This window comes from Calypte anna, chromosome Z (genome assembly GCF_003957555.1).
Source record: "Calypte anna isolate BGI_N300 chromosome Z, bCalAnn1_v1.p, whole genome shotgun sequence".
Taxonomy (NCBI): domain Eukaryota; kingdom Metazoa; phylum Chordata; class Aves; order Apodiformes; family Trochilidae; genus Calypte; species Calypte anna.
In genome coordinates, this window is record NC_044274.1 from 30,350,786 (window position 1) to 30,376,437 (window position 25,652).

General features: G+C 40.9%; 2 protein-coding genes across 6 annotated transcripts; one reads left to right on the forward strand and one right to left on the reverse strand.

Annotated features, from left to right (window-relative positions):
* Nucleotides 1-346: 346 nt before the first annotated feature.
* Nucleotides 347-16,377, forward strand: NFIL3 (nuclear factor, interleukin 3 regulated). Of its 5 annotated transcripts, none has more exons than XM_030466756.1 (2): nt 347-515; nt 12,394-16,377. In XM_030466756.1, the coding sequence occupies exon 2, from the start codon at nt 12,575-12,577 to the stop codon at nt 13,946-13,948; it is 1,374 nt and encodes a 457-aa protein (XP_030322616.1). In that variant the 5' UTR covers nt 347-515; nt 12,394-12,574; the 3' UTR covers nt 13,949-16,377. The 5 variants fall into 5 exon arrangements, with proteins under 5 accessions (XP_030322616.1, XP_030322615.1, XP_030322614.1 ...); XM_030466755.1 differs by lacking the exon at nt 347-515 and adding an exon at nt 1,825-1,939; XM_030466754.1 differs by lacking the exon at nt 347-515 and adding an exon at nt 2,284-2,400.
* LOC115599909 lies at nt 1,455-3,805 on the reverse strand. Its single transcript, XM_030467583.1, has 3 exons — nt 3,774-3,805; nt 1,967-2,483; nt 1,455-1,618 (listed from the first exon to the last, which is right to left on the reverse strand). The coding sequence occupies exons 1-3, from the start codon at nt 3,803-3,805 to the stop codon at nt 1,529-1,531; spliced, it is 639 nt and encodes a 212-aa protein (XP_030323443.1). The 3' UTR covers nt 1,455-1,528.
* Nucleotides 16,378-25,652: the final 9,275 nt, after the last annotated feature.

Below are 25,652 nucleotides of genomic sequence, written 5' to 3' on the forward strand. Positions count from 1 at the left end.
GGTGACAAACGCGCGGCCCCCCCGTCGCCGCGGCTCTGCGCCCCTGCGAAGGCTGCGCGGGGCGAGCGCCCCCCCGCGCGCTGCCGCGGCGGTTACGTAAGCGCCGTGGCCCCCTGAGCCGCTTTCCCCTCGTTTCCTTCCCCGCCCTGCGCTCTCCTCCGCCCCGTCGGCGGTTATGCAATCGCCAGCACACAGACCTACTGTACCACACACGGCCCCGCCTTGTCCCACCCCCGACCGCCCCCATTGGTTGCATTTCGGCGGCTACCGGAGCCGATTGGACCGACGTCGCCGCCAGTCACGGCGCGGCGCGGCTGGCATGCGGGCTATGAGTCCCGCTCCGCGCAGTCCTGACCTACTAACACACATCCCTCCGCGCCGCCGCACGGTACCGCCCGGCCGCTGCGCTGCTGCCTGCACTGCACAGCGCGGCACCGCACGGCACCGCATCGTATCACCGCTCTCCTCGCCCGCCGCGGGGCGGGGGATGCTCGGCGCCTCGCCGTGCGCTACAGGTAGGAAGGCACATATACGCGCGGGGAGCCGGGCGCGGTTCTGAAGTTCGTGCGTCCGCCTGGGCTGCGTGGTCCGCCACACTTCAAGTCGCCTCGCACCGGCTGCGGCCGGCTTTTTTATAATGCGCGCCCACCCGGCTCCGGCTGCCGCCGGGCGGGGAGGCATACTCCGGGCGGGTCGGTTGTGCAGAGGGCTGGCGGCGCCAGAGGCAGCCCAGGAGATGCCCGCCGAAGTCTTTCCTTGGCAGGGTGTGCTCGTTCCCGGTCTGCCACCCTACCCTCACTTCTCACCACAGCGAGCCCGGGGCAGTGCGGCCGGAGCTGCTCTCCTGTGTTGCGTAATGTGCCGGCGGGGAGCGGGCTGCCGGCGGCGGCCGCCGTGTGGGGCGGAGGTCTGGGTCCCGACTGCCAGCCGCGTCTCGGCCCCAGAACCCCACGGAGAGTTGTGTGCCGCCAGGCTGCCGGCGCATGCCGGGGAGACCTCCTTTGCGAGCGTGCCGTGAGGATGTTGCCCGTGAGCAAGCGGGATTACTGGCAGCTGCCCGGCCCCTGTCCCCCGCCTCGTGAGGCCGCGCTTGCCTAAATCCTTTTCGTCACTTTTTGTCGCTGTTTTTAAGGCGCCGTGGGACCGATCACATAACAGTTCCTGGAAATGTCCTGGCATTATGTAACCAGAGACTTTGCTGGCAGCCGGGATGGGGAGAGGGAACTAATTATACGATTTTATAATTTTGCTACAAAGAAACTAGGACAATTCTCTCCCTGCAACAAGCCCCCCAAAACCCGTAACCGTAAGAGTCTGCTGAAGTGCTTTTAATGAGGGAAGTAGACAACTGGGTAACTGGGGAGTCAAGGCTGTGTGCCGGGTGCCTGAGAGCGAGATTTGTGTTGGTCTATATTTAGCACCATCGCATTTTAGAAATCGTGGCTTCATGTGCTATTTCTGGTCTTTTCTTCAGAGCCGTGCGTGTAGACGTTCGAGACCATTTGCTCGGATTTTTAACTCCACGCCTTCAGAGACGTTTTGATAAGGCTGTATTTTTAGGAAGGCATTTCGCGTAGACGCTGAACCATCTCCCCGGTCGGGCTTTCACTTGCCGTTTCTTAACATAAACAAACAAATAAACAACCCCCAAACCAACAAGGAAACAGAAAAGAACAACCCCCCAAAACCCAGAACAAGCAAAAGAAGAAAAATAGGAGTGAGGCGGGAGTGGAGGGGGGGGAGGCAGGACGTCTCATTAAGGGAGAAAGGCATTTAGGAGATGTCAGCTGCGCCGGAGGACAGCCGTAGAGCCCTGACGGCCCCGGCAGGCGGCAGGCCAGGAGCCTCCGGTCCCCGGCGGCAGCGGAGCCGGGCTCTGGGGGCAGCCGCCAGCCCCGCAAGTAGGTCACTGTGACAGATCCGGCGGGGAGCAGAGCCGGTACGTGGAGCCCGATCCCGCTCCCACCTTCCCCTCAGGCTTTCGCCATGCCTCGCGCGTGGGTCGCCGTCTACGCAACGGCCGTTGGGAGCCGTTGGTGGCAGTTGGGGCGCGGTGGCGGGCGCGCGAGGGTTGGGGGCGCTGGAGCTCCCCCTCAGCCCTTTGTTCTGGGCTGGGGCGGCGGCGGGCGGACGCGGGGTGGAGGGGGGGGAGCAGAGGGTTGATAGTGTCGGGGCCGCACTGAGAGGTGAGCGGGCCGGGCTCCATGAGCCGTCGGTCACGTAGAGGGCCGCGTAGCCGAGCCGCGCAGCCTTTATGGCGACCCCGCGGAGCGTCCGCAGCATCGGCCCATCGCCCCCCTTTTCCAACCGTCGCCTGCAGGCAGGCAGCGTCAGACAAAGCCCCCACCCCCAGCGCTGCCGTCTGCCTCCCCGCCCCGCGGGCGGGGGTGCGGCTCAAAGGTAGGCATGTGGATAACCTAGCACACAACCCCCTTCCCGTCACCCGAGCAGTTTCTGGTTTCTCCTTACGTAACGAAAAACAACTAAAAAAAGGCAATTGCCCAATTCTTTTACTTTGCCAAGTCACTTCGGTGTTGCAGTGGCAAGAGCCGTGGCTAGACCTCCTGTACTGAGGGGTCAGCTTGTCTCTGTCTTCCACACTTCTATGTTCTGTAAAACTGCTGTAGATAGTAGAAGCAAAGTATTTTTAAAATGTGGTATTCTTGATAACATGCATACATTTTTTCTGCTACTTGATTGTTGATATCAAGTTGATTGTGAAGCTGTCTTGGAGTTAATGATGTGTTTGAAAGAAACCTATTTTTTATTCTCTTGTTCATGTAACTTGATTTATTGCACTCAGTTTTATTGTGCATGTAAACTATTTGGATTTAGCTTTGCCCTCAGTAAACAATGCAGTCCAGAGCCTTGTTTAAAATATTGCTGCGTGCATCACTTTTACTGTCCTTATTCAACCAAAATGTTCATTGTGATGGTAGAGTTGAATGAATAAGGATTTGGGGTTTGGCCCAAAGACCTGATTTAAACCAAGGTCAAGAATTACTGAGCAAAGATCCTTATTTGCTTTGGCACTAACAGTTTTGTTATAAAAGTTCTCACATTAGGATCATGCTTGACTGTCTTTGTCTTTATGCTCTTATACTCTTTAGAATGATCTGCCTCTACTTTCCAGTTTTATTAATTTTATATTTTTAACTCATCCTCCAAATATTGCTTAACTCTGCTTCCTAGACTTGACTTCAAAGCCTTAAATTTTCTGCTGTGTTTGTGGGTTTTTGTTTGGTTGGTTAATTCTTGTGTTGTTTTTTTGGGGGGGGGGGGTGGTTGGGTTTTTTGTTTGTTTTTGTGGCTTTTTGTTTGGTTTGTGTTTTTTTTTTTAAGGGAATCGGTTTGGAAAGTGTCAAAAAGCTTAGTTTTCTGATGAGCAATATGAACTTACATGACCTCCTCACAGCATATCCCATCCTAAGAAGGAACAGTATTTGCCACACTTTATCCAAAACTTGTAGAAGATGTAGGACTTTTCTATTGCAATAAAGTCTAAATAGAGTCTGTGAAAGGTATCAGTACCATGTTCCTCTTATCAATACTTTATCTGGAAAACAAAATTCATAAATAAGCCTTTAGAACATTTTAAGTTGACTTACTTTAACAAATAGTTATGCAAACTATCCTTATGCAATAGTTCTTTTTACAGACAGCAATCTCATTGGTGTTATAACATCACTCTGATGCAATAATATGAACAATAAAATCCTCTGTTTGAGTCTTCTTACGCACTGTTAAGCAATGTATCTGACTCATCAGCTTACTTGACTCTTCTAGGTGACCTTGCAATGATCATTACAGCCAGTTATGAGATACAAATGTGCTTAGGATAGGTAATTTAAAAAAAATGCAAAAAGATGGCTAATTTATGCTGTCTGATTAAAAAAAAAAAAAAAAGACAGTTGATTTTCATTTTTCAGTATTTTACAGTGTTTGAAAATACTACCAAAAGATCTGGTTTATTTTGGGTTTTTCTGTGTTTTGGGCTTTTTTCTGTTTGTTATTTGGTTGGTCGGTTGGTTTTTTTGCGTGGTTTTTTTTTTGTATATTTTTAAAAGCATGTATATGTAACTGCTTAATACTGATGGCAAGCACAACTATCAAAAATGATGTTGTGTAAGCAAGGGCATACTTGGATTTGATCAAAATGTGGTAGAGGCAGTGTTCTTAAAGATGTATTAAAAGGTAGATCTGAAACAAATTAGGACCTCCTTAGATATGCAGGGTTTTTTCCTAATCTGTGTTTAGTTGATCCCTGTCCAAATACTATGAAACTCACAGATACTACACAAAGCTACATTCTAGCCAAAAGAATGTCTTATTTGGGATAGTTTGGTTTTTTTCCTTTTTCTTGCGTTGTTCCATCTTGGTGTGATTTTCAGTCTGTCCTGAAGTACTTGAATAATTAACCAGTTTTTGTCACACAGGTTGCTGCGCAGCAGTTAGCAGTGTAGGTGCCAGTGCCGCAAGACCTCCTATTATGAGTCAAAACACAACTCAATAACAAAACCAGTGCTTGCCATGGGCAGTGGTCTTTCTGCCTGGACCATCTGGCAGAATTTGAGCTCTAAAGACTGCTGTTATTCCATTCTGTTTGTACTGTGTGGCAGATAGCAACATTTTACAGGCAATGTTTCACATATTTGTACTTCAGTTGTTACATAAGTAAGTGGATGTTTAGAGCATCAGCTGGGCTTAATTGGCATAATTCTGTTGCCTTTAATAGCACTATATAAATTTAGGTCAGCTGAAGGTCTGGTGCATGCTTGGCATTTTAAGAATGCAGTTCAGTAATAGAAAGCTATTTGTTGTCAGAATAAGTAACACTTGATTTTGGGGGTTTTTTTGGTTTTGGTTTTGGTTTTTTTTTTTTTGTTTGTTGTTTTTTTTTTTTTTGTTTGTTTGTTTTTTTTTTTTTGTAATGGTTCTCAACTAGGGGAAAGCTAAGATTGTATTTCCAGAACGTTGTTATTATTGTAGCTTTTGCACTCTATTTTCCTACTGCCAGCTAGCTATTGACAGAAGTCATAGTACTGTAACTTAAGTAACTGTTGTTTGTATTTGGGTTTTACTAAAAAATACTAGAAAGTGATGCAGTATTTAAACTGGCATGATTTATATATATATATACACATATCTTATATATGTAATTAAATCTGTATGTAAGTTATCACAGAAAGCTAGGGGCTGGAAGGGACCCCTTCCTTATGTTTACAGGGAACCTCCTGTGCTCAAGCTTATCCATTACCTCTTGTCCTGTCGTTGGGCAAAACTGAGAATAGTCTGGCACCATCCTCCTGGCTCTCTCCCTTTACATATTTATAGGCATTAATGAGGTTGCCCCTCATACTCCTCCCAGAAGAGACCCAGCTCCCTCACCTTCTCTCATAAGGGAGATGTTCCACTCCCCTAATCATCTTGGAGGCCCTGCAGTGGACTATTTCAAGCAGTTCACTGACATTCTTGAACTGAGGGGCCCAGAACTGGATGCAGTATTCCAGGTGTGGCCTCACCAGGGCAGGGTAGAGGGGTAGGAGAACTTCTCACAACCTACTAGCCACCCCCCTTCTAATGCACCCCAGGGTGCCATCAGCCTTCTTGGACACATTGTTCATGGTCATCCTTCCATCCGCTAGTGCTCCCAGGTCCCTTTCCTCTTCAGTGCTCTCTAACAGTTCAGTCCCCAACCCGTATCGGTACTTAAGGCTGTTCCTACTCAGTTAGAAGACTTTACACTTACCCTTGTTGTAATTCACTAAATTTCTCCCTTCCCAACTCTGCAGCCTGTCTAGGTTCCTCTGAATGGCAGCACAGCCTTCTGGGGTGTCAGCCACTCCTCCCAGCTTTGTGTCATCACAAACTTGCTGAGAAGACACTGTCCCATCATCCAGGTTGTTGATAAAGATGTTGAACAGGACTGGACCCAGCACTGATCCTTGGGGGTCTCCACTGGTCACAGTCTCCAGCTGGATTCTGTGCCATTGATTGCTACTCTTTGGGCTCTATTGGGTAGCCAGTTCTTAATCTGTTTTACTGCAGATTCTTCTGTCTCACATTTCGTGAGTGTGCTCACAAGGATCTTACGGGAGACTGTGTCAAAAGCCTTGCTAAGTTCAGGGTAGGTCCTGCTAAGGACCAGGGTAACTGGTTTCCATGCATCTACACATTCAGTCACATAGAAGGCTATCAGATCACTCAAGCTTGATTTCGCCTTGGTAAATCCATGCTGACTACTGCTAACCCTCTCCTCTCCCATGTGCTTAGAGATGACCTCCAGAATGAGCCACACCATCATTTTTCCAGGGATGGAGGTGAGGCTGACTGATCTATAATTGCCTGGATCTTCCTTCTTGCCCTTCTTGATGACTGGAATGACATTGGCTTTCCTCCAGTCCTCAGGTACCTCTCCTGTTTGCCATTTGCTATAGAAACATTTCTGTTGCTTCTCAAAGTCTTTCCTGGTGCTTCGAGTAACATTCTTAGATTTTGTGTCTAAGACCCTGCTTTAAATCAGACCAGTAAACAGCTTGTTGTAGAAAAATTAAACAGCTCTGTTACACTCATAGTCTTCTTAAGGAAATGAAAGAAAATATAGGTCAAATTTGCATGTATTAACCTTGACTTACCCTTTTGAGCAACATCTGCCTTTAACACATGGTTCATGCTCTCTGAATAATAATTTTATTTGCATAATCTGTGTAGTTTATCTTTAGGAAACAGGCTATACTTCAGTGAGTTAATTTGTAGTTATTAAGATAAAGGGTAACTAAAGTGATTTTCCTAACAATGAAAGCCTTTTGTAAAAATTGCATATGACATCAACTTTCTGGGTACAATTTGGAAGTGGCTTCTTGAAAGTTCAATAGAGTTCCAAGTTCTATGATGATCTTATTTGTTTGTAGTTCATTGAAGTGTTGTAATATATGATTTTTTGATGGTTGCAATTGACTATGCTCCATAGACATCTTTTTTTTTTTTTTTAGTAACACAATTAACATTTTAGCAAAAATGGGTATTGTACTAAGCTATCATCATCAGTGTTCCACTGACCTGATTAATGTTGATCCTGAGATTGTAAGCACTGAAATGCCCATGAGGTTGTAAGAAAAGGGAACTCTTCAGGATCAATACAGGATCAATAGTTCTGAATTTCTCTATGCTGCTGTAATGGATTCATAGACTGTATGAATGCAACTATATAGTGACAGTAATCGGTGGTAACGTGTATTGTAAATGCTTTTCCCTATTGTCACCATGGATAACCTGTTCATCATAGCTTAAAATGCTATTTTTTTCCAGGTTTGAACTCATTTGGTCTATGTTGCCTAGACCCTCTTGATCACTAATCTGTCCTAGGAATAATCTCACTCTTCCAGTGGAGCCAGTATTAAATTTTTTTTCAATGGAAAATAATTTTAATAACAGTGTTAGATAAAAGGACAGAAGAAGTATGTTGAAGGATTTAAAGGGACACTGCTATGGGACCACGTCCTCTGTTGGAGAGATTTCTGAGTTATGATAGAGGTGCAGAATTTTTTGGCATAATTTTTGTCTGCAGCAGAAAAGCAGCAGAATTAGAGTAGCTCCAGAGTAATTCAGTACTATTTAGGGAGACTGAGTATTCACCCCCTAAGTTTAAATTCAGTCTCCTTTCCTCCATGTGCAATGGGGATGCTATTTTTTCTGTACCTCATAAAAGTCTCAAGACAGATAGCAACTGTTTTTAAAGCACTTTGAAGATAAAGTGTGAACTATACTCAGTTTTTCAAAGTATGGAATGCAAGCTGGTCGTTTTGGTATCTATGAACAGTGTCTACACAAGCTCTTCTGGTATGTGGACAAGATTTTTCAGACTGGATAATCTGTGACAGAATGGTAGCAGTAATACAGTCGTTGACACTAATGCAGAACACGGACAAGAGCAACTAAAAATATGGACAGCCACATACCAGTATGTTTTTCTTGCAGTTTGCCAGATTGTGCTGGTGGTGACAGAGGTGTGGTTATTTTTCTTTAAGTAAGACGTTGTACTGAGCTGTTATTTTCTCTCATTTTAGAAGACAGAATTTTTTTGGATGTGCAGTGATGGAAAAGCGAATTGTGTTTGAACATCCAACTGCTAGAAATAATTTAGCTTCATAGAATCACTATCAAAATTTTAGAGTGAAAGAATTAAATAATTAGTTATGTCATTCTATGTGTTTGAAATTATGCATGGAGATGGCATTAATTATTTTGCAAAATACAAACAATATGCAATTGCTCTGTAGGGAAGCATACACACATGGGGAGGCCCATGTGTATTCTCTAAAGCATAAAATGACTAAAGCATAAATGACTTGTATAATTAAATTACACAGAAGAGAGACAGGAGAGATTGTGGCTGTGTCCTTCAACCTTTAGAAACATGTCAAATATTTAGTGTGAATACACAAATCCCCAGGAGCAGGTGCATAGCATATTTTTTGACACAATCTTTGACACAATTACTTTGACACTTAAGTATTTATCCACTTAAGTCTTTGGATAAATTCACTTTTCATTATTTCAGCATATATAATTTCTTGCTTCAGTAACACGAGTTCTATACAACAGTCTCCTTTAATATTTAGATCTCAGTTTGCATCCTGCTTCTATTGAAGTCAATGGCAACATTCCTATTGGAGCAAGACTGGGTTTGTAATTCAGTTAACAGGGTTGACTGTTACAACACTGTTGCATTGACACTATATACCATTTACAGCAACCAACGAAAAAAATAATCTTTAACAGTGACTCATGTAAGTCTGTATTAGAATTTGTTTTTGTAACACTTCATGAGGGTGTAATAAAGCAATTGAAAAATTAATCATAAGGGAAAATACTGGAACTTCAAATGTAGTCAGAGGAATTATTACAGTTCATTAATTTATGTGTAAATATAGATGATTTCCAGTGTAATTATAAAATGCAAGTGAAGTGCAGTGGCTGGTTTCATTGAAGGCATTTTGTCATTGTCAGGTGGAATTTAAGTTGTTTACAGACTCAGCATCAGACTGATCTACATGAAGTATTAATAAAAAAGGCCTTTGACTCCTGTTTGTCAGCAGTACCAGTTACCATCATAAAAGTGCTTAAGGAAGAATCGAAAAGAGGCAAAGAGATTGTTTTAGTTCTCTAAAGTAATGGCATTAGAACTAACTACATAAATTGCAAACCAGTAAGACTGTGTCAGTAGCTTACACATCTGTCATGACAGCTTTACTGATGGACTCTGTCACAGAGTGGAGTTGAGTACTGCATGCAAAAACATGGCCTTTTTGAAACACATTTCATATTTACTGTAGGCTTGCATACGATTTACATTTTGTCTGTTTGTGCCTGGAATAATGTATACAGGAGGGAGACTGGCCAAAACTAGGAGAGTTGCCAGTGGTACAGTGAGCTGGTTGTACTCTGAAATAGCACATATCCCCATTGAACTTCTGCAGTCCCATGCAGAAGTCCCATGGAACAATGGACAGAAATTCTGCAGGAAGCTGAGTTGCCAAGTGAAGGTCAGTGCCAGCGTCAGGCTGCAGAGGATGATGTTTGGATATGCAATTGAGCTTTTACTGATACATAGGCAGTCATACTGATGAACTATATCATTAGTCTTCATTCATTTAGCGGAAAACCCCTCAAACTAACAATTTTTATTACCTTCATAATAATGATCATTATAATAATAGTTAATATCATTATTAGTATTCTTCCTAGATCACAGAGTTGGACAACCACCAAAGTTGGAATGCTTTGAGCTGGAGACTGTCTAGATTGACAAAAAGTCATTGTTCTTATCCTGAAACAGTCTTGTTCAAGACTAAACATACTGCTTCTATATTGTGTGGAAATGGAAGGTTGGCATATAAGAGGGGAAAAAAATATTAAATCTGTGTAGATATAGTTTCATTCATTGAAATAAACACAAAACCTATATCTATGAGTACATTTATACTATTGCTACTGTTTCAATTAAGTGTAGACGGGTATAAGGCAGAAATAATGATATATACATATTTGTATCCCTTTTCTAAGGGAATAACTACTTTGTGTTTGAATGTAGCTCTCTAGTACTGTTAAATTCATCAAGAACTCTGCATTGGTAAAGCCCTGAAATTTCATGGAAGTTGTTTTGAACCCTTTTGACTTCAGGGAGAATTGGCAGAGATGCATACTAAGAGAAGTGATGATTTCATAGTTATTTGTACATGTTACACTGCTTGCTGTGTGCCACATGAGGTGTATATATTTCATCAGAAATGAAGAAGTTGTTAATGATGCAGGTGAATGCACCGTTTGTAGTATATAAGTTATGAATCAATAGCTGTGCATTTCTAATACTACAGGACAATGAAATAAAATCCAAGAATTTTTCTTCTTGTAATGTAAAGTCATGTTACAGAGACTGAATATTCCACAAATGCCACAAAAATCCAGGTGGCTTTGTCTTGCCTTTTTATTTTTAAGTTATGTTTGTTAAATGATTTTTTTCTAAAGCATTGGGTTGCACTAGTTTTAAAGTATGCATATTAATTTAACCATTGATTATGTGTAGCAGTGACATGTAGAGAATGGCTATACAACTTCTTCAGCAAATCAAGTATTACCAAATCTTTGGACAAACTGATACTGCTTTGTTGTGGGACTTTTAAAATTTTTTTTAAAAAACTGTTCCAGTTTATATTTAACTTCACAGAAAACTTGCAGTTTGAATTTTGGAGCAGCATCTAGCTGTAGTTGGTTGTCTATTAGAGATCCATTTCTCCATTACAAACAGGGAAATTTGTGGTGCTGCTTTTGCACTAAAATGTTAGATGCTGTCTTTGGCATGACTGGCTTCTAACTATTTTCCATTAAGGCTCTATTAGCAAATATCAGTAACTAACCACATATTTTAGGAAATTCTGCTTAGCTGTTCTATTAAATATTTTAACTTTTCATGACAGAGTTGGCATGGATTGATAGAACCCAGCTTGAAACCCAAGTCTTTATGACCCTGCTTTATTTTTACATCACTCCTCTTTGCCTCCTGGAAAAGACAAGATAAACTTGCAGAGTGCAGTTAATTCTTCAATAACTTTCCCAACTAATAATGTTAAAATTGGTTTAATTAGTAATTATAAAAACTTTCCCAGTAAATAGTGACATTAATCTGAAGTGTTTGGTTTTTATTTTCTGTAATGTTACACAGGCAAGAATCATTGCTGATTCAATAGTCAGTTCTATAAAAGCACTCGGCATACTACCTTTGCTTTACCAGGAATGTCACTATTGAGTGTAGAAAATGAGATACTTAGAAGCCATGTCTGAGATCAAAGCCAAATGAACTTATGAGAACTAAGTATTTTTGCATTAAGATGGACTAAATAAAACAAAGGCCAATTTAAATACCATGTTCAAATTTAATGATTAAAGTATCTGAAGGTAAAGGTTAAGATAGTTTTCCTTTGTTAGTGGTAAGATTTTAGATCTAAGCTTCACTTTAATGCAAACATGGTTTTCTAAAAGTTTTCTATGGTATAAAACTTTACTTTCGTGTCATAAGACACTATTCTTCAAATGCAAATTATTAAGTGTTATTTCTCGGTACTGAGACATTTCTCAATATTCAGTATTTCTCAGTATTAAGTGTATTTTTCGGTACTGATAACTGACGTTTTCTTTGTAAGAGACAAGAAAAATATGACAGTTTTTTTCTCAAAATTTTTATAATAGGTGTTTGCCAACATGTGTGTGCATTGACTAGATTGAATTGATATGATTGATCAAAAAGACGTTTTAAAATTCCTAGTGTGTGTATAAACATTTGCATATAAATATATATATACATATTTTTATAGGATGCAAACCCAATAATTAAATTTTTAATAGCTTTATTAGGCTTATTAGATAGTGGTGTTATTTGTCTATGACAATAGAAAGCACTCCAGATTCTCCAGATCATCTTAAAGTATTTTTAATTCATGAAGGACCCATGTCTAAGCCATACATTACAGCTCTTCCAGAAGAGATCCTTTAATCTGGAAGCAAAGGTCTTTTCAGTGCTGCTTATCAACATGCCGGGTATCCTGCAGTATTATTGGAGGTTTAGTTTGGTCAGTGGTATCATTCAAAGTTCTGTGATAGAGCTAAACTCTTTTTTAATTTGTTTTTCCCTGGATCATGTTGTATCTGTTTTGGAAGTATATCTGCTACTTAGGTATTAAAAAGCTTAGAATATCAGTCATATCATTGTTAAGCTATCTTCATATTACATCAGGTTTAATGAACCAAATGCTAGTCTAAACCTTTTATCAAAAGCTACTTCTGCATGCTCTGAAGCAGCAATTTCTAAATAATAATAGAATTCTCTATTTGTTCCAGGTTTTTAAGAAGATTCCCATTACCTTTGCCAAGAAAATTGGACTCCTACCTTAGAATATGAAAGAAAAAGAAGAATGTGTGTGGATTTAAAATTACTGTATTTATTAGATTGTGGAGTGAAAAGTACCGTGGAAGTAGCTTGCTCTGTTGCTCATTGTAGATTTACTGCAAATTGTTTCTGATGCAGCTGAGAAAAATGCAGACCCTTAAAAAGGAACACAGACCTGTTGACACAAGTAGCAATGGAGAAAAAATCATGGTACTTAAGTCTACTTTAGCAGAAGTGTCTGAAGAATTGCCTACTAGTGAAGATATACTACTTACTGAAGCAAGTAGTGGAAAAAGCAAATCTTCAGCTTGCCGGAGAAAGAGAGAATTTATTCCAGATGAAAAGAAAGATGCTATGTATTGGGAAAAAAGGCGGAAAAATAATGAAGCTGCCAAAAGATCTCGTGAAAAACGACGACTGAATGACCTTGTCTTAGAGAACAAACTAATTGCACTGGGAGAGGAGAATGCCACTTTGAAGGCGGAGCTGCTTTCTTTGAAGCTGAAGTTTGGTTTAATTAGTTCTGCAGCCTATGCCCAAGAGATACAGAAACTCAGTAGCTCAACAACTGTGTATTTCCAAGACTATCAGAATTCCAAATCAAGTATTAACTCATTTGTAGATGAACATGAACCATCTATAGTTGGTAGCAGTTGTATTTCTGTCATTAAACATTCTCCTCAAAGTTCAGTGTCCGATGCGTCTGAAATATCGTCTGTGGAGCATACTCAACCAAGCCACGCACAAAGCAACTGCAGAACTCCTGAAAATAAGTTCCAGATTATAAAGCAGGAACCCATGGAAATAGAGAGAGAGACAAGAGATGACAGAGGTTCATATAAAGCATCCATATATCCAAACTACATGGGAGCTACCTTTAATGTGTATTCTCATTCTCCTCCTCTGTTGCAAGTGAATAGGTCCTCTAGTAATTCCCCTAGAACTTCGGAAGCTGATGATGGTGTGGTTGGAAAGTCATCTGATGGAGAAGATGAACAGCAGGTTCCTAAGGGTCCAATCCATTCCCCAGTTGAACATAAAAATGTTCATGCAACAGTGAAAGTTCCAGAAGTGAATTCTTCAGCTTTGCCTCACAAGCTTCGCATTAAAGCCAAAGCCATGCAAGTTAAAGTGGAAGCAATGGATGACTATGATGCAACACAGAAATTGTCATCACCCATTGATATGTCCTCAAAAAGACATTTTGAGCTTGAAAAACATGGTGCACAAAACTTGGTGCATTCTTCTCACACTCCTTTCTCGGTCCAAGTTACTAACATCCAAGACTGGTCACTTAAACCAGAACTCTGGCATCAGAAGGAACTCAACTTAAAAATTCAGAGTGGTTGCAAAACTGGAGTTGTTGAAATAAAAGACAACATGTACAATGTCTCTGAGTCAGAGAACCTCTATTTGAAGCAGGGCATAGCAAACTTGTCTGCAGAGGTTGCTTCACTTAAAAGACTTATAACTACGCAACAAATCTCTGCATCTAACTCTGGTTAAAGTTACTACTGAATTAAGGCTTATTGTTTTAAAGGATGTCATTTGCAGTAGGTCAATGTTTTGTATTATGCTGAATTTTCACTGGACTTGTGATGTCATTTCACTGTAATGTTCACATAATGTCTGATGGTGTATTTTTGTGCACAAATTATTATGAAGACTAGGTTGTGTTATGATCACCATGCCTTGTGTATAGTTAAGTAGCCAGTATAAAGGCTGTATATAGTGAACTTTTTTCCTTTTTGTTCTACTATAAAGTGTTCAAGTTACCAGTTACAATAAAATATTGGTGACAAACACAGAACATCTACTCTAGTTCAGTTGATTTTATGAACTTGTAAATAAGTTGTTAATTAAAAACTGGCTTGTTTCTTACACTGTGCTCAACTTCTCTTCCACATTTGGTTTTAAAGCCTAACAACCAAATTGCAGTTTACCATGTGTATAATCCTTCTGGCTACCTTTCTCCTTAACATATTTTTTAGAAGAGAGTAGAAATAAAATTAATATTTATAAATGAAACAGTACCAATTTATAGCCTTAGCCTTCTTTAATTTATTTATTAGTAGAAGCTAACCACAACCCAGTCAAATTTCAACCCAGTAACTGGTATCAATAACCTTTTTTTCTTCATTTGGTCTCAGACAAGACAGTAATGAGTTTCCTGAATGGTTTATTGTGATGAACAATTTTTTCAATATTACAGCTTGTTTTAGATGAAATTAGTTTAGCTGGAATTGTGCATCTGCAAAGTTTTCAGAGCCTTGCAGTGACAAAATTGGGCAACGCTATCTTTGTTGAGAGGTGGCTTGTGTGTGCAAGGGATGCAGATGCAGAAGAAGTATGCAAAAAGGCTGCATAAAAGTCTGTCCCTCGTGCATGCCATGGTTCATTCCATGGCAGACCATGATCCATCTTGTAAATGAAGGATAAGGCTACAGGATCCGTAAACTCGGAGCTCAGCTAGGCAAATATATACATAAGGGGCAAGCAACAGGAGTAGCAGAATTACAAGAGATCATCTGCTATTTTGGTTCTCTGTGTGGGATATAATGCAACTATAAATACGAACTAAGTCTTACCACCAATTTGGCCTTGGTTTTAGTGGCTTAGTTAACTGAACTGGAATACCCTGGCTCACTGCAGGGCATTTTGCAAGAATTTCTTAAATGTGAGAGGCAATGTGAAGAACTGCTCAGTCTGAACACTACTAGCCCCTTACAATTTATGCAGATTGTAAGTTCTTCACTTGGTGACCTGACAGGGCTGCAGGGTTGTCTTTGAGAAGAGCCATTGAACCATGGAGACAAGAATTGCATCACATATCCTTGGTTTGGCTCACCAAAGTCTTACATATTAAAATATAAAATAATTTCTAAATAGAGCATAGACTTGGCAGAGGTTCTTTTCACAATACTTCCCCTTTCTTTTAATGTACTAACAGACTAACAAGCTTTTTCTGAAAAGGCTTTTTACTAATTGCCATACTGTGTAATGAATGGAACCTTTCCATAGACTTAAAATACTAATTAAGAAAACAATATGCAGATATTGTTTTCAAAGTTCATACTTGACTTGAGTGAGAGGAAAATTGTCAATTTTTTGGGGATACGAAGAGGAGTCTTGAGTCACTCCTGAAGCTCTGAAGCTTGGTCCAGCAGTCAAGGCGATGGCAAAACTCCTTGATGTCAGCAAGGCCAGGATTTAATTCTGTACCTTTTTGGGAGCTGATGATTCATATTCTGGGAGGACCTTGGCACAGAAATCACTGGTATTTTCTGAGTTTTTTTGAGCCTACTAACTGCTGTGCTGTATTTGTGGTATTCAGAGTTAATAAACTGTTATTCTTTTTCATGCCTTAATAATACAATAGATCCCATAGCTGGGCTCTGTATGTATTGGGTAATTAATATGGATGACATTTCAATGTTACTGAAAATAAGCTCAGGATTACTGCATGAAATGTAAAAAATTGCATTGAATGATGGGGATATAAGACATGAGACAGTGACTGCTACTGTCTCTTTGCTTGCTAAGTATCTTCTGTAAGCAACAATAAAATTCTTTAAATATTTTGCATATTATTTATCACATGTAATGTGTTCAAGGAGAGGACTTAAAACTCTCAGTGTTGCCATCTGTGTAAGCCTAGATCTATTGAGGTTTTTTTTCCATTTCTTGTTACAGTTGTTTGTCATAATGGAAGAATGTTGTCCTCTTTCTAGCTCATTATATATTTTGTGTATCTGTTTTGTGCAATTAATACTTAAAAGTAATGATGTAGTTAATTTGTTAAAGGATGTCATTGCAAGAAAGTTACAGCATGGAGTTTAGGAGCACAATCAGATGTTATTTATACTCCCTTTATACCTTAGTGTTATGCTTCATTTGAAGAAAGAAATAAATAATTTGTCTTTTGTTCAAAACCAGATCTAGTTACAACATGCTTTTCTGTTACGCTTATCAGCCTAGTCCAACACAGAGGCACTATCTGTAGTTGGTGACAAACCCTGCTGAAATCGCTGTTTCTGCAGCAAATACTTGGAGTACCTTCCACAGATGTAAAATTACAAAATGCAGCAGTGTGGGTGGTACGTACAAAGCCCTATTCTTGGCTACAGTTGCAAACTGACCAGAGGAAACTCAGCTGCTCAGCTGCAGTGTAGCTGACCTCCTCACCCATCTTCAGTCGGCATTCCCAGGACATGGTACTGGGAAAGATGGAGAATCACACTGATGGGGAGAGGAGGAGAATGCAGTGGGGCTCTGCTTCCCCTGCTCCAACTTTCAGCGGGTACATAGTTACATATGTGTATGACTGGAGGAGCTGGAGAACTAGCCATGTCCTTCCAGCCTGCCTTTCCTGTGCTGCAGAAAATGGAATCAGCCCCTGTGAAAAAGAGTATCCTTGGCTGATGCACTGGCCTCTACATTTAAGATCAGAAGTTTGGTTTGAGCGCAAAATGGGCTTCATAGCTAAGTGGATGTAAACTGGTATCACATCCTGTAGTTTATAAAAACTTGCAAACTCAGTGCTTAACTGACAAAACAACACAAAACGTGCTGAAAGTGGAACCTTTCTCATGTGAAGGAGCATGGATAACTAGAAAATAACTGAAAAGCGTGCCTTCAAATGAGAATGTTAAGGAAGACCACATACAGAAATCCATCAATTTACCAACACAAATTGTCATTTTTTAAGAGAACATAGCAATTATCATGCTAGAGTAGTCTGGCTAGTCCTGAACCTTGCCCATGTTAATCATTGGGATGGAAAGCTTCATGGAAAGTTTTAAGAGAAATACAATGCAAATAACTGATGATTAGCAAAGTAGGATTTTCCCTAGTGACAACTGGTGGTTAATCAACACTGTGAAATGTGAATATCAGATTCTGAGTTCAATCTTCCTAAGAATTAACACAGTAATATATCCTCATGCTCTATCAAAACCTGTATTTTGGTAGGTAGAAAGACTAAAAGTGGATATACATACACCCATACATATATTCAGTTCCTGCACAATGATTTTCTGGAGCTCCTCAGCTTTCTGGCTTCTTTAGAACTTAGATATTTTGTGGGATATATTTAAATTTTATCGATATTATTATTAAGCACAGCTAAATATCCCCTTATTCATGAATAGGAGACAGGTAACTGGCTGTTCCTGATTAATAATCTAGTGTTTTGGATGTTTTCATTAAAGCCTTTATGTTCCGATGAGACATTTATGAAACTAAAAACATTATTTGTAGAACTTAACAAAAATATAAAATTGCACCATCAACACATTTCTGAATGTAGTAGAAATCCTTTCTACTTGCTAGTACATAAATACACTGATGAAAATAGGTAGTATACAATGAATGTAGCAGAGAACACAAAAAGAATCCTTAATATGGCCTTTATTAATCCCATATTACTTTAAAAATAGTCTTACAGCTTATTGCACAACACAAGCTTCATAACTAAATTCAGCAAAACAATTTTTGGTGTTGCATAAGAATAAGTAGCACATACTGTTCCATTGCACTCCCAAATTAAAAGTTAAGAACGTTAAGCCAGATCCTAAGTCTTTTAACTTGGTGTTGTATTCTAATTTCCTTAATGAATCAGACTTCTTACGTGTACAAGAAGAGACTCACTCAAAATCAGAAACATTATCAAGCCATAATCTTTACAGTTTATTCATGGCACTGACTGAGGAGGTGAAACAGTGGCCTCATTGATCTCTACAGCTTCTTAAGAAAGTGAAGTGGTGAGGGAGGTGCTGGTCCCTTTTCCTGCCCACCCAGTGACAGGGCACATGGGGATGGTTCAAAGAAGTGTCAAGGGAAGTTCAGACTTGATGTTAGATAACCTTTTTTGTTTTATGGAGAGGGGTGATGAGACACTGGACCAGACATCCTAGAGAGGTGGTTGATGTCCTATGTCTGTCACTACCCTAAAAAGAGATATTTAGACAGTACTCTTGTCCTGGTCTCCTGGGACAGAAGGAACAGTATGCTATCTCTAAGGCTGACTCCCATGTGACTCATAGTGATAAGTCATATTACTGGAGTCTTAGAGTACTTGTTCACTTGCAATAGAAGGCAGCTTTCTATTATTTATTCAGTGATAGCTCTAAAATGACTCACTGAATTATGAGCAAAAGCTTAAGAGTGGAAGTATAAGGTTCATTTGCTTGACAGAGGAAATGGACAGGAGACAGTAAAAATTGGGCAACATTGTACAGTAAGAAAAGCCTGGGAGCCATTTTCACAGCATTATAGAATGGTTTGGGTTGGAAGGGAACTTAAAAATCACCTAGTTCTAACCTCCCTCCCACCATCAGGGACACCTCCCACTTCACCAGGTTGCTCAAAGCCCCATCCATCTAGCCTTGAACACTTCCAGGGAAGGGGTACCAGCCTCACAGAAAATAATTTCTTCCTACTATCCCATCTAAATATACCTTCTTTGACTTTGAAAACATTCCTCCTGATCCCATTGCCACATGCTCTTGTAAGAAGTCCATCTTCAGCTTGCCAGTAGGTATAAAGGTATTTACATTTACATAATTCAGAGCTTCAGCTTTCCTAACCTGATATGAGGCTGCTCAGGCAATTCCTTGGTATTATTCCTCCCAGGCTACATGTCCCAACTTCCACCCTCTGTAGGTTTCCCTTTTATGTCTGAGTTTGTCCAGGAGCTCTTGTTCGCCTGTGCAGGATTTCTGGCATTTTTGCCTGCTTTCCTCTTCTCTGGGATGCACTGCTCCTGAGCTGGGAGGAGGTGGTCCTTGAATATGAATAGCCAGCTTGCTTGGGCCCATCCATCCTCCAGGCTTTTATCCCATGGTACTCAACGAAGCAGGTCCCCAAACATGACAAAGTCTCATTTCTTGAAGTTCAGGGCAGTGAGCCTGCTGTGTTCATCCTCCTCATCGCCCTAAGGATCTTGAACTCCACACTGAAGCCAACCACCTCTCCACTTAAGCTTCACATTCCCCAGCACCCCCTCCTTGGTGGTGACAAGAACAAGGTCCATCATAGCACCTGTCCTTGTTGGCTACTAAGCTGACTCACCCGTTGGAGTGGCTGCAATTCCTTTGTGCTAAAATTCAGATGCTCTCATGCTGATGTGATCATTCTCCAGGGTCTGGGTACCTATTATTGGGACTTGCATCAAACTGGTTGAAGTGGGATGGACTCAGGTTTCCCTTCCCCAGCAACTTGACTTTCCTCTTCATCAGCTTGGTAAACATATGGCCATAGATGCTCTTCCTTTTCTCTGACAGATGGGATCATCATACAGATTTCTCAAAGCACGTCCCATGGTCTAAGTAGTGAAACCCCTGGTGTGACACCAGCCCTTCAGCAACTTTGTTGGCTCTACTGGCGAAAGGTAGGATTGGTCCCTTCAAGTCCTTTCCCGTCAGACTGGAGGATTGATGAAAAAAACTTCTTGTGCTCCACAGTTGTTCAGCACTGCTCTCAAGGCTCTGTAATCCTCTTGATACTCCTCAGACTCCTTCTGGTTGTATCACCAGTGCACACATGAAACTGCAGCAAGTGATTAACAGCCAGTGGACTCTATGAGGCTCAGTAGTCTCTTGGTGACATCCCTGATACGAGCCCCCAGCAAGAAGCACACTGCTATAGAAAGTGTCAGGTTGGCAAACGGTGCCTCCATACCTCTCAGGACGGATTTTCCTGCTACTATATCACCTGTCACATTTTCATAGTTGCCCTAGTTGTTAGATCAGAGTGCCTTACTGAGCTCCAGCATCCCTTTTGATGAGATAGGTCTTTTCAGCCCACAGAGCCGTGAAGTTGTTCTACAATGGGGGAAGTGGCTTCTCCCTGCTGGATTTTCATAGAATCATTGTAGGGTCCTCAAGTGTCCTATAAGTGTGGCCCCAGATGAAACTGAACTACTGGTTGGAGTGGCTGGAATTCCTTTTCAACTTTTTTCACATTCTTCTCTCTTGTAGTTGCTGCACATTTTTTTTTTAGCACTTCTTACATGTATCTCAGCTATGGGCAGCCACACATTTGGATTTGGATGGATTTCACTGTGTCCAAGAGGGACAGCTTCTTCTTCCAGAGGCTACCCCCTTGATACCAAAATCCTTGCCATGTAAACCCAATACACTGGTTAAAAAACTCTATTCCCAACTATAGAATTACTTCAAGAAAGCTGACTGTATCAAACAAACAAACAAACAAACAACTCTTTCCTATAATTTTTCTCAAGTCAGTCACCATAATCACCAATGAGAAGGCTTAAGTGATGCTCAGCTGCAAGTTTCCCAGCTGATTAGAGCAAATATGAAGACTGCACTGTTACTGACAGTCCTACTCCATATTCCACTCCTTGTGCCTTGCTCAACAGGGATATATCACTCCTTGGAGATAAATCAAACATGGTTATACTCTGAAACTCTTATTGAAAATCTTTCTGGAAATGTCCCCTTCATATTTTTTTCTGCAGCTAAAAGTTGAATGTATATTTATTTACTTATTGCAGCATAAAGTAAAAGTGCAGATATTTACTGTGCCACCATGGCCTGCATTAACTGTAAGCAATTTTTTTCCCCCCTAATATCCCAATACTCTGTTCTACAATGAGCCACAAGATTAAGGTAAATATGGGTAGAACATGATGAACTCATCTGGATTTTCATAGAATCATAGTGTAGAATGGTTAGGGGTGGAAAAAGGATCATCTAGTTCAAACCTCCCTGTCAATGGCTGGGACACCTTCTACTAGACCAGGCTGCTCAAAGCTCCATCCAACCCGTCTCAAACCCCCCCCCCCCCTCCTTCCTTCCAGGGAGAGGGCAGCCACAATGTCTGTAGCCAACCTGTTCCAGTTCCTTACCATCCTCACAGTAAAGAATTTCTTCCTAATGTCTAGCCTGAATGTACCCTCTTCCAGTACCCTTTGTCCTGTTGCTACATACCCTTATAAAATGTCCTTCCTCAGCTTTCTTGTAGGCCCCCTTCAGACATTGGAAAACTACTATAAGATCTCCCTGGAACCGTCTCTTTTCTCCATGCTAAAAACCCTCAACTCTGTCAGTCTGTCTTCACAGAGAGTGCTCCAGCCCTCTATTGATCTTTTCAGCTCTCCTCTGGAGAGATTGCTCCAACATATCCTTGTCCATCTTATGGTGGGGACTCCAGAACTGGAGACAGTACTCCAGGTGGGGTCTCAGAGGGGATCACCTCGCTTGACCTGCTGGTCACACTTCTTTTGATTCATCCCATGATATGGCTGGCTTTCTCAAGCTGCAAATGTACATTGATGGCTCATGTTGAGCTTTTCATCGACCATCACCCCCAAGCCCTTCCTCTCAGGGCTGTTTTCAATCCATTCTCTGCCAAGCCCATATTTGTTCTTGGAATTGCCCCAACCCAGGTGCAGGACTTTGCACTTGGCCTTACTGAACTTCATGAGGTTGGCATGGGTCCACCTCTCCAGCCTGTCAGGATCCCTCTGGTTGGCCAACCTTCCCTCCAGTGGTTTAACTCTACCACAGAGCTTGGTGTCATCAGTGAACTTGCCGAGGGTGCTATCAATCCCACTCTCCATGTCACTGACAAAATCATTAAACAGCACTGGTCCCAGTACCAGCCCTTGAGAAAAGTCACTCACCACTGGTCTGTATTTGGACACTGAGCCACTGACTACAACTCTTTGAGTACAACTGTCCATCCAGCCTTATCCACTGAGTGTTTGTCACTATCTGTTACAGTCTGTTCACAAAACACTTGCTAATCTGATCCTTTTGCTCACTAGTCTGTTTTCATGTCAGTCTGCAGTACCTGTTGAAGTTTTTCTTCTGATAATCCTGCTCACATAAAATTAAGGTGATAATATTCTTTAAGAAAGGTACCCTCTTTCTGTTCATGTGTGGCCTCAAAAGATTACAGACAGTCCAGAATCTCCATTCTAGAATCTCCTGTCTCTGCACCAGGTCTTTATCATGTGGCTTTTTTTCTAAAAGGGCATAGAAGGGTATCAGGGTAACAAAGGCCTAAAATAAGAGTGCTGCAGCTCAACAGTGATTGTTGCATGTCTTCAAATTGTTGAAGAAGATGTTTTTGCCCTCCTCCTGATTTCCTTGGGCAGATTTTTGAAATCTTGCCCTAGAACCAGTAGCAATTTAGTTGAAGCTGTTTCATTTTCCCATTCTCCTCAACTGGTTCTGATTCCAGATGCTCAATTTTTTCATTAACTGCTGAAGCTATTCCCTAAACTAAGGAAATCACAGGGTTATTAGTTCCATCTCATGAGCAACCCTTGACTAAAAACTCAAATTAGGCAAGGCCACTTCTTTTGACTTTAGCATCCTTGCTCTGTTTGAAATATTTCTTTCTGCATGTTCATTCTGCATATTCATTCTGTCCATCTGCATGTCCTCAAAAAGTACCTACAAGTATCTAAGCATAAATGACTAAACCAAATTAGATTCAAAACTCAAAAATACTTAGAGGTTAGCCTAAAGAAACTTGGCCTCTTGTTTACTTTTACTCCTGCCCTCCAGACTATATCTCTCAATACCAATTCGAATATTATGGTGTGTTCTTGTATAGCCAGAATGTTTTCCATTTAATTTTTTTCTGACTCCTGTGTAATGAGGTAATGTCAACTCTACTACCTTACTGTGGATTTAGTTTGGCAAAAATACTCTGACAGCATTATATTACTCAATATTTACATCAGATGAAAGAAACAGGACCCAGCTTTCAACAAGGTATTACCTTCAACAAGGTATTAATTTTATTATAGGAGAATCTTCTTGTGCTGTAAAATAGGTGTGTTGCCAATGAGGAGACAGTAAAATAGCAAACAAGCAACAATGTATTCTTTGTCATGTAAATGTGGTTTGACCCTGGCAAGCTGACCCTTCTTGAAGGCTCTACTGAGGCATGCAAATAACAAAGGGGTAACTGATGACAGCCAACATGGCCTCACCAAAGACAAGTCTCGCCTGACTAATCTTGTGGTCTTTTACCATGTAGTCACAACCTCAGTGGACAAAGGCAGAGCAACAGACATCACCTGCTTGGATGTGTGCAAAGCATTACGCAGCATCCCATGCGATACTCTGATCTTTAAACAGGAACAGTAAGGATTCAATGGATGGACCACGCATTGGATGGTTGCACCCAAAGAGTTGTCATCACTGGCTCAATGACCAAATGGAGATGTGTGACGAGTGGGGTTCCTCAAGGGTCAGTACTCAGACCAGTGCTGCTTAACATCTTTGTTGGTGACATAGACAGTAGAATCAAATGCACCCTCAGCAAGTTTGCTGATGACACCAAACTGTGTTGTGACTTGAGGATGGTGGTGGACCAGAAGCTTAACCTGAGCTGTTAATGTGCGCCTGCAGCCCACAAAGCCAACTCTGTCCTGGGCTGCATCAAAAGAAGCATAGACAGATGGCCAAAGAAGGTGGTTTTCCCCCCTGCTCTGCTCTTGTGAAACCCAACCTGGAGCACTGTGTCCAGTTCTGGAGTCCCAACACAAGAAGGACATAGAGCTCCTTGAGTGTGTCCAGAGGAGAGCCACAAAAAGGGCTGGAGTACCTCCTGTGAAGACAGGCTAAGGAAGCTGGGGTTGTTCAACCTTCAGAAGTGGAGGCTCTAAGGTGACATTTTAGCAGCTTTCCAATACCTGAAGGGGGCCTACAAGAAAGCTGGGGTACATCTTTTTGCAGGACGTGTAGTGAGAGGACAAGGGACAATGGCTTAAAACTTCAGGGGAGATTTAGGTTAGACATTAGGAACAAATTCCTTAATTTGAGGATGGTGACACTGGGACAGGGTGCCCAAGGAAATTGTGGCTGCTCTCTCTCTGGAAGTGTTCAAGGCCAGATTGGATGTGGCCTTGAGCAACCTGATCTAGTGCTAAGTGTCCCTGTGCATGGCAGGGGGGTTTAATATCCCTTCCAGCACTGGCCATTTTGTGATTTGATGGTATTTGCTATTTATTCAAAAGTCTTTTTTTAAAGAATGTGGCATAATATCTAGCTTTCCATGTTACTTTTTTGCAGCATCTGCCTCAGTTTGTTAAATATTTTTTACACCATCTCTGATAATGCTTGCCTACAAAAACTCTACTTAATGTTGTAGGTACCTTGTAAGAAAAAAAAACCCTTTTTTGCCTCTAGAGTAATTTAGAACAGGAAGCAAAATGTGCTCCTTATCAAGGTACTCAAGGGCTGAAACACAAGTTGTTGTTCTAAAAAGACTGTTTTTTTTACTCACTCTTTTTCTAATTATCGATGACTCAGATGAAACTACAGTCCTAAAATATGCAGAGGGTCTCTCTTCATATAGCAAATGGTGGTTTTCCTGAACTGCAGCAGATTCACTCATTGAATTTGAGTCAGGACCATTCATAGTTATTAAAGCACTTAGCTAAAAGAAACAAGAAATAAACCTACAGTTACCAATATTTTTTATTTAAATTCAATAATCATGAAAAGTTCAAGGGCAGTCTGCAACTCAGTAAAAAGATTACTGAATCTGAGATATGAAAAGAATATGAAGTGTTTTTCTTGGAAATGATAAAGTATATGCGTGTCTGTCTATTTATAGCATGAAACATGACCCAAGCGCATTTTTCCAATGCAACATGTTAAGTGTTGTGTGGGTTCTGATACACATTTAATGGTGAATGTGTATTAATAACTCAAAAACTGCTATTATGAACTGATCCAGTTTTCTCTCAAAACCTGTCTAAAACTCTTATGAAGCAAAGACAATTAATAAACAGGACTGTATAACACATTTTGAACTTGTACTGGAAAGAAAACATTTTGCATATGGTTCTCAGGAATTTTTTTAACACTGAAACTGTATTTCAGTAGCACTCCAAGCTATTTTTTTTTTCAGAAGACAGTGTGTGCACAAAACTTCTGCTAAATTTATGCCTTAGCACAGTTCTGAAGCATTCACTAGAGAAATGTGAGCTCTTCTATTCTTGTTTGTGACCATTTTACCACTCAAAGGTTATGGGAAAGAACATTAAAATGGGTTAAAGAGCAGCAGAATATGGAATGAAATAAAAAGAATTTTCTCTCAGTGTAGCTGATTAAGTACGGCATCAGGCAGAATGTTAAGTAAACATATAGGGGAAAAAAAAAAAAAAAAAAAGAAAAGAAGAAGGAAGAAGAATTCCTAGATGGTAAGTCTAATTCTCACAAGA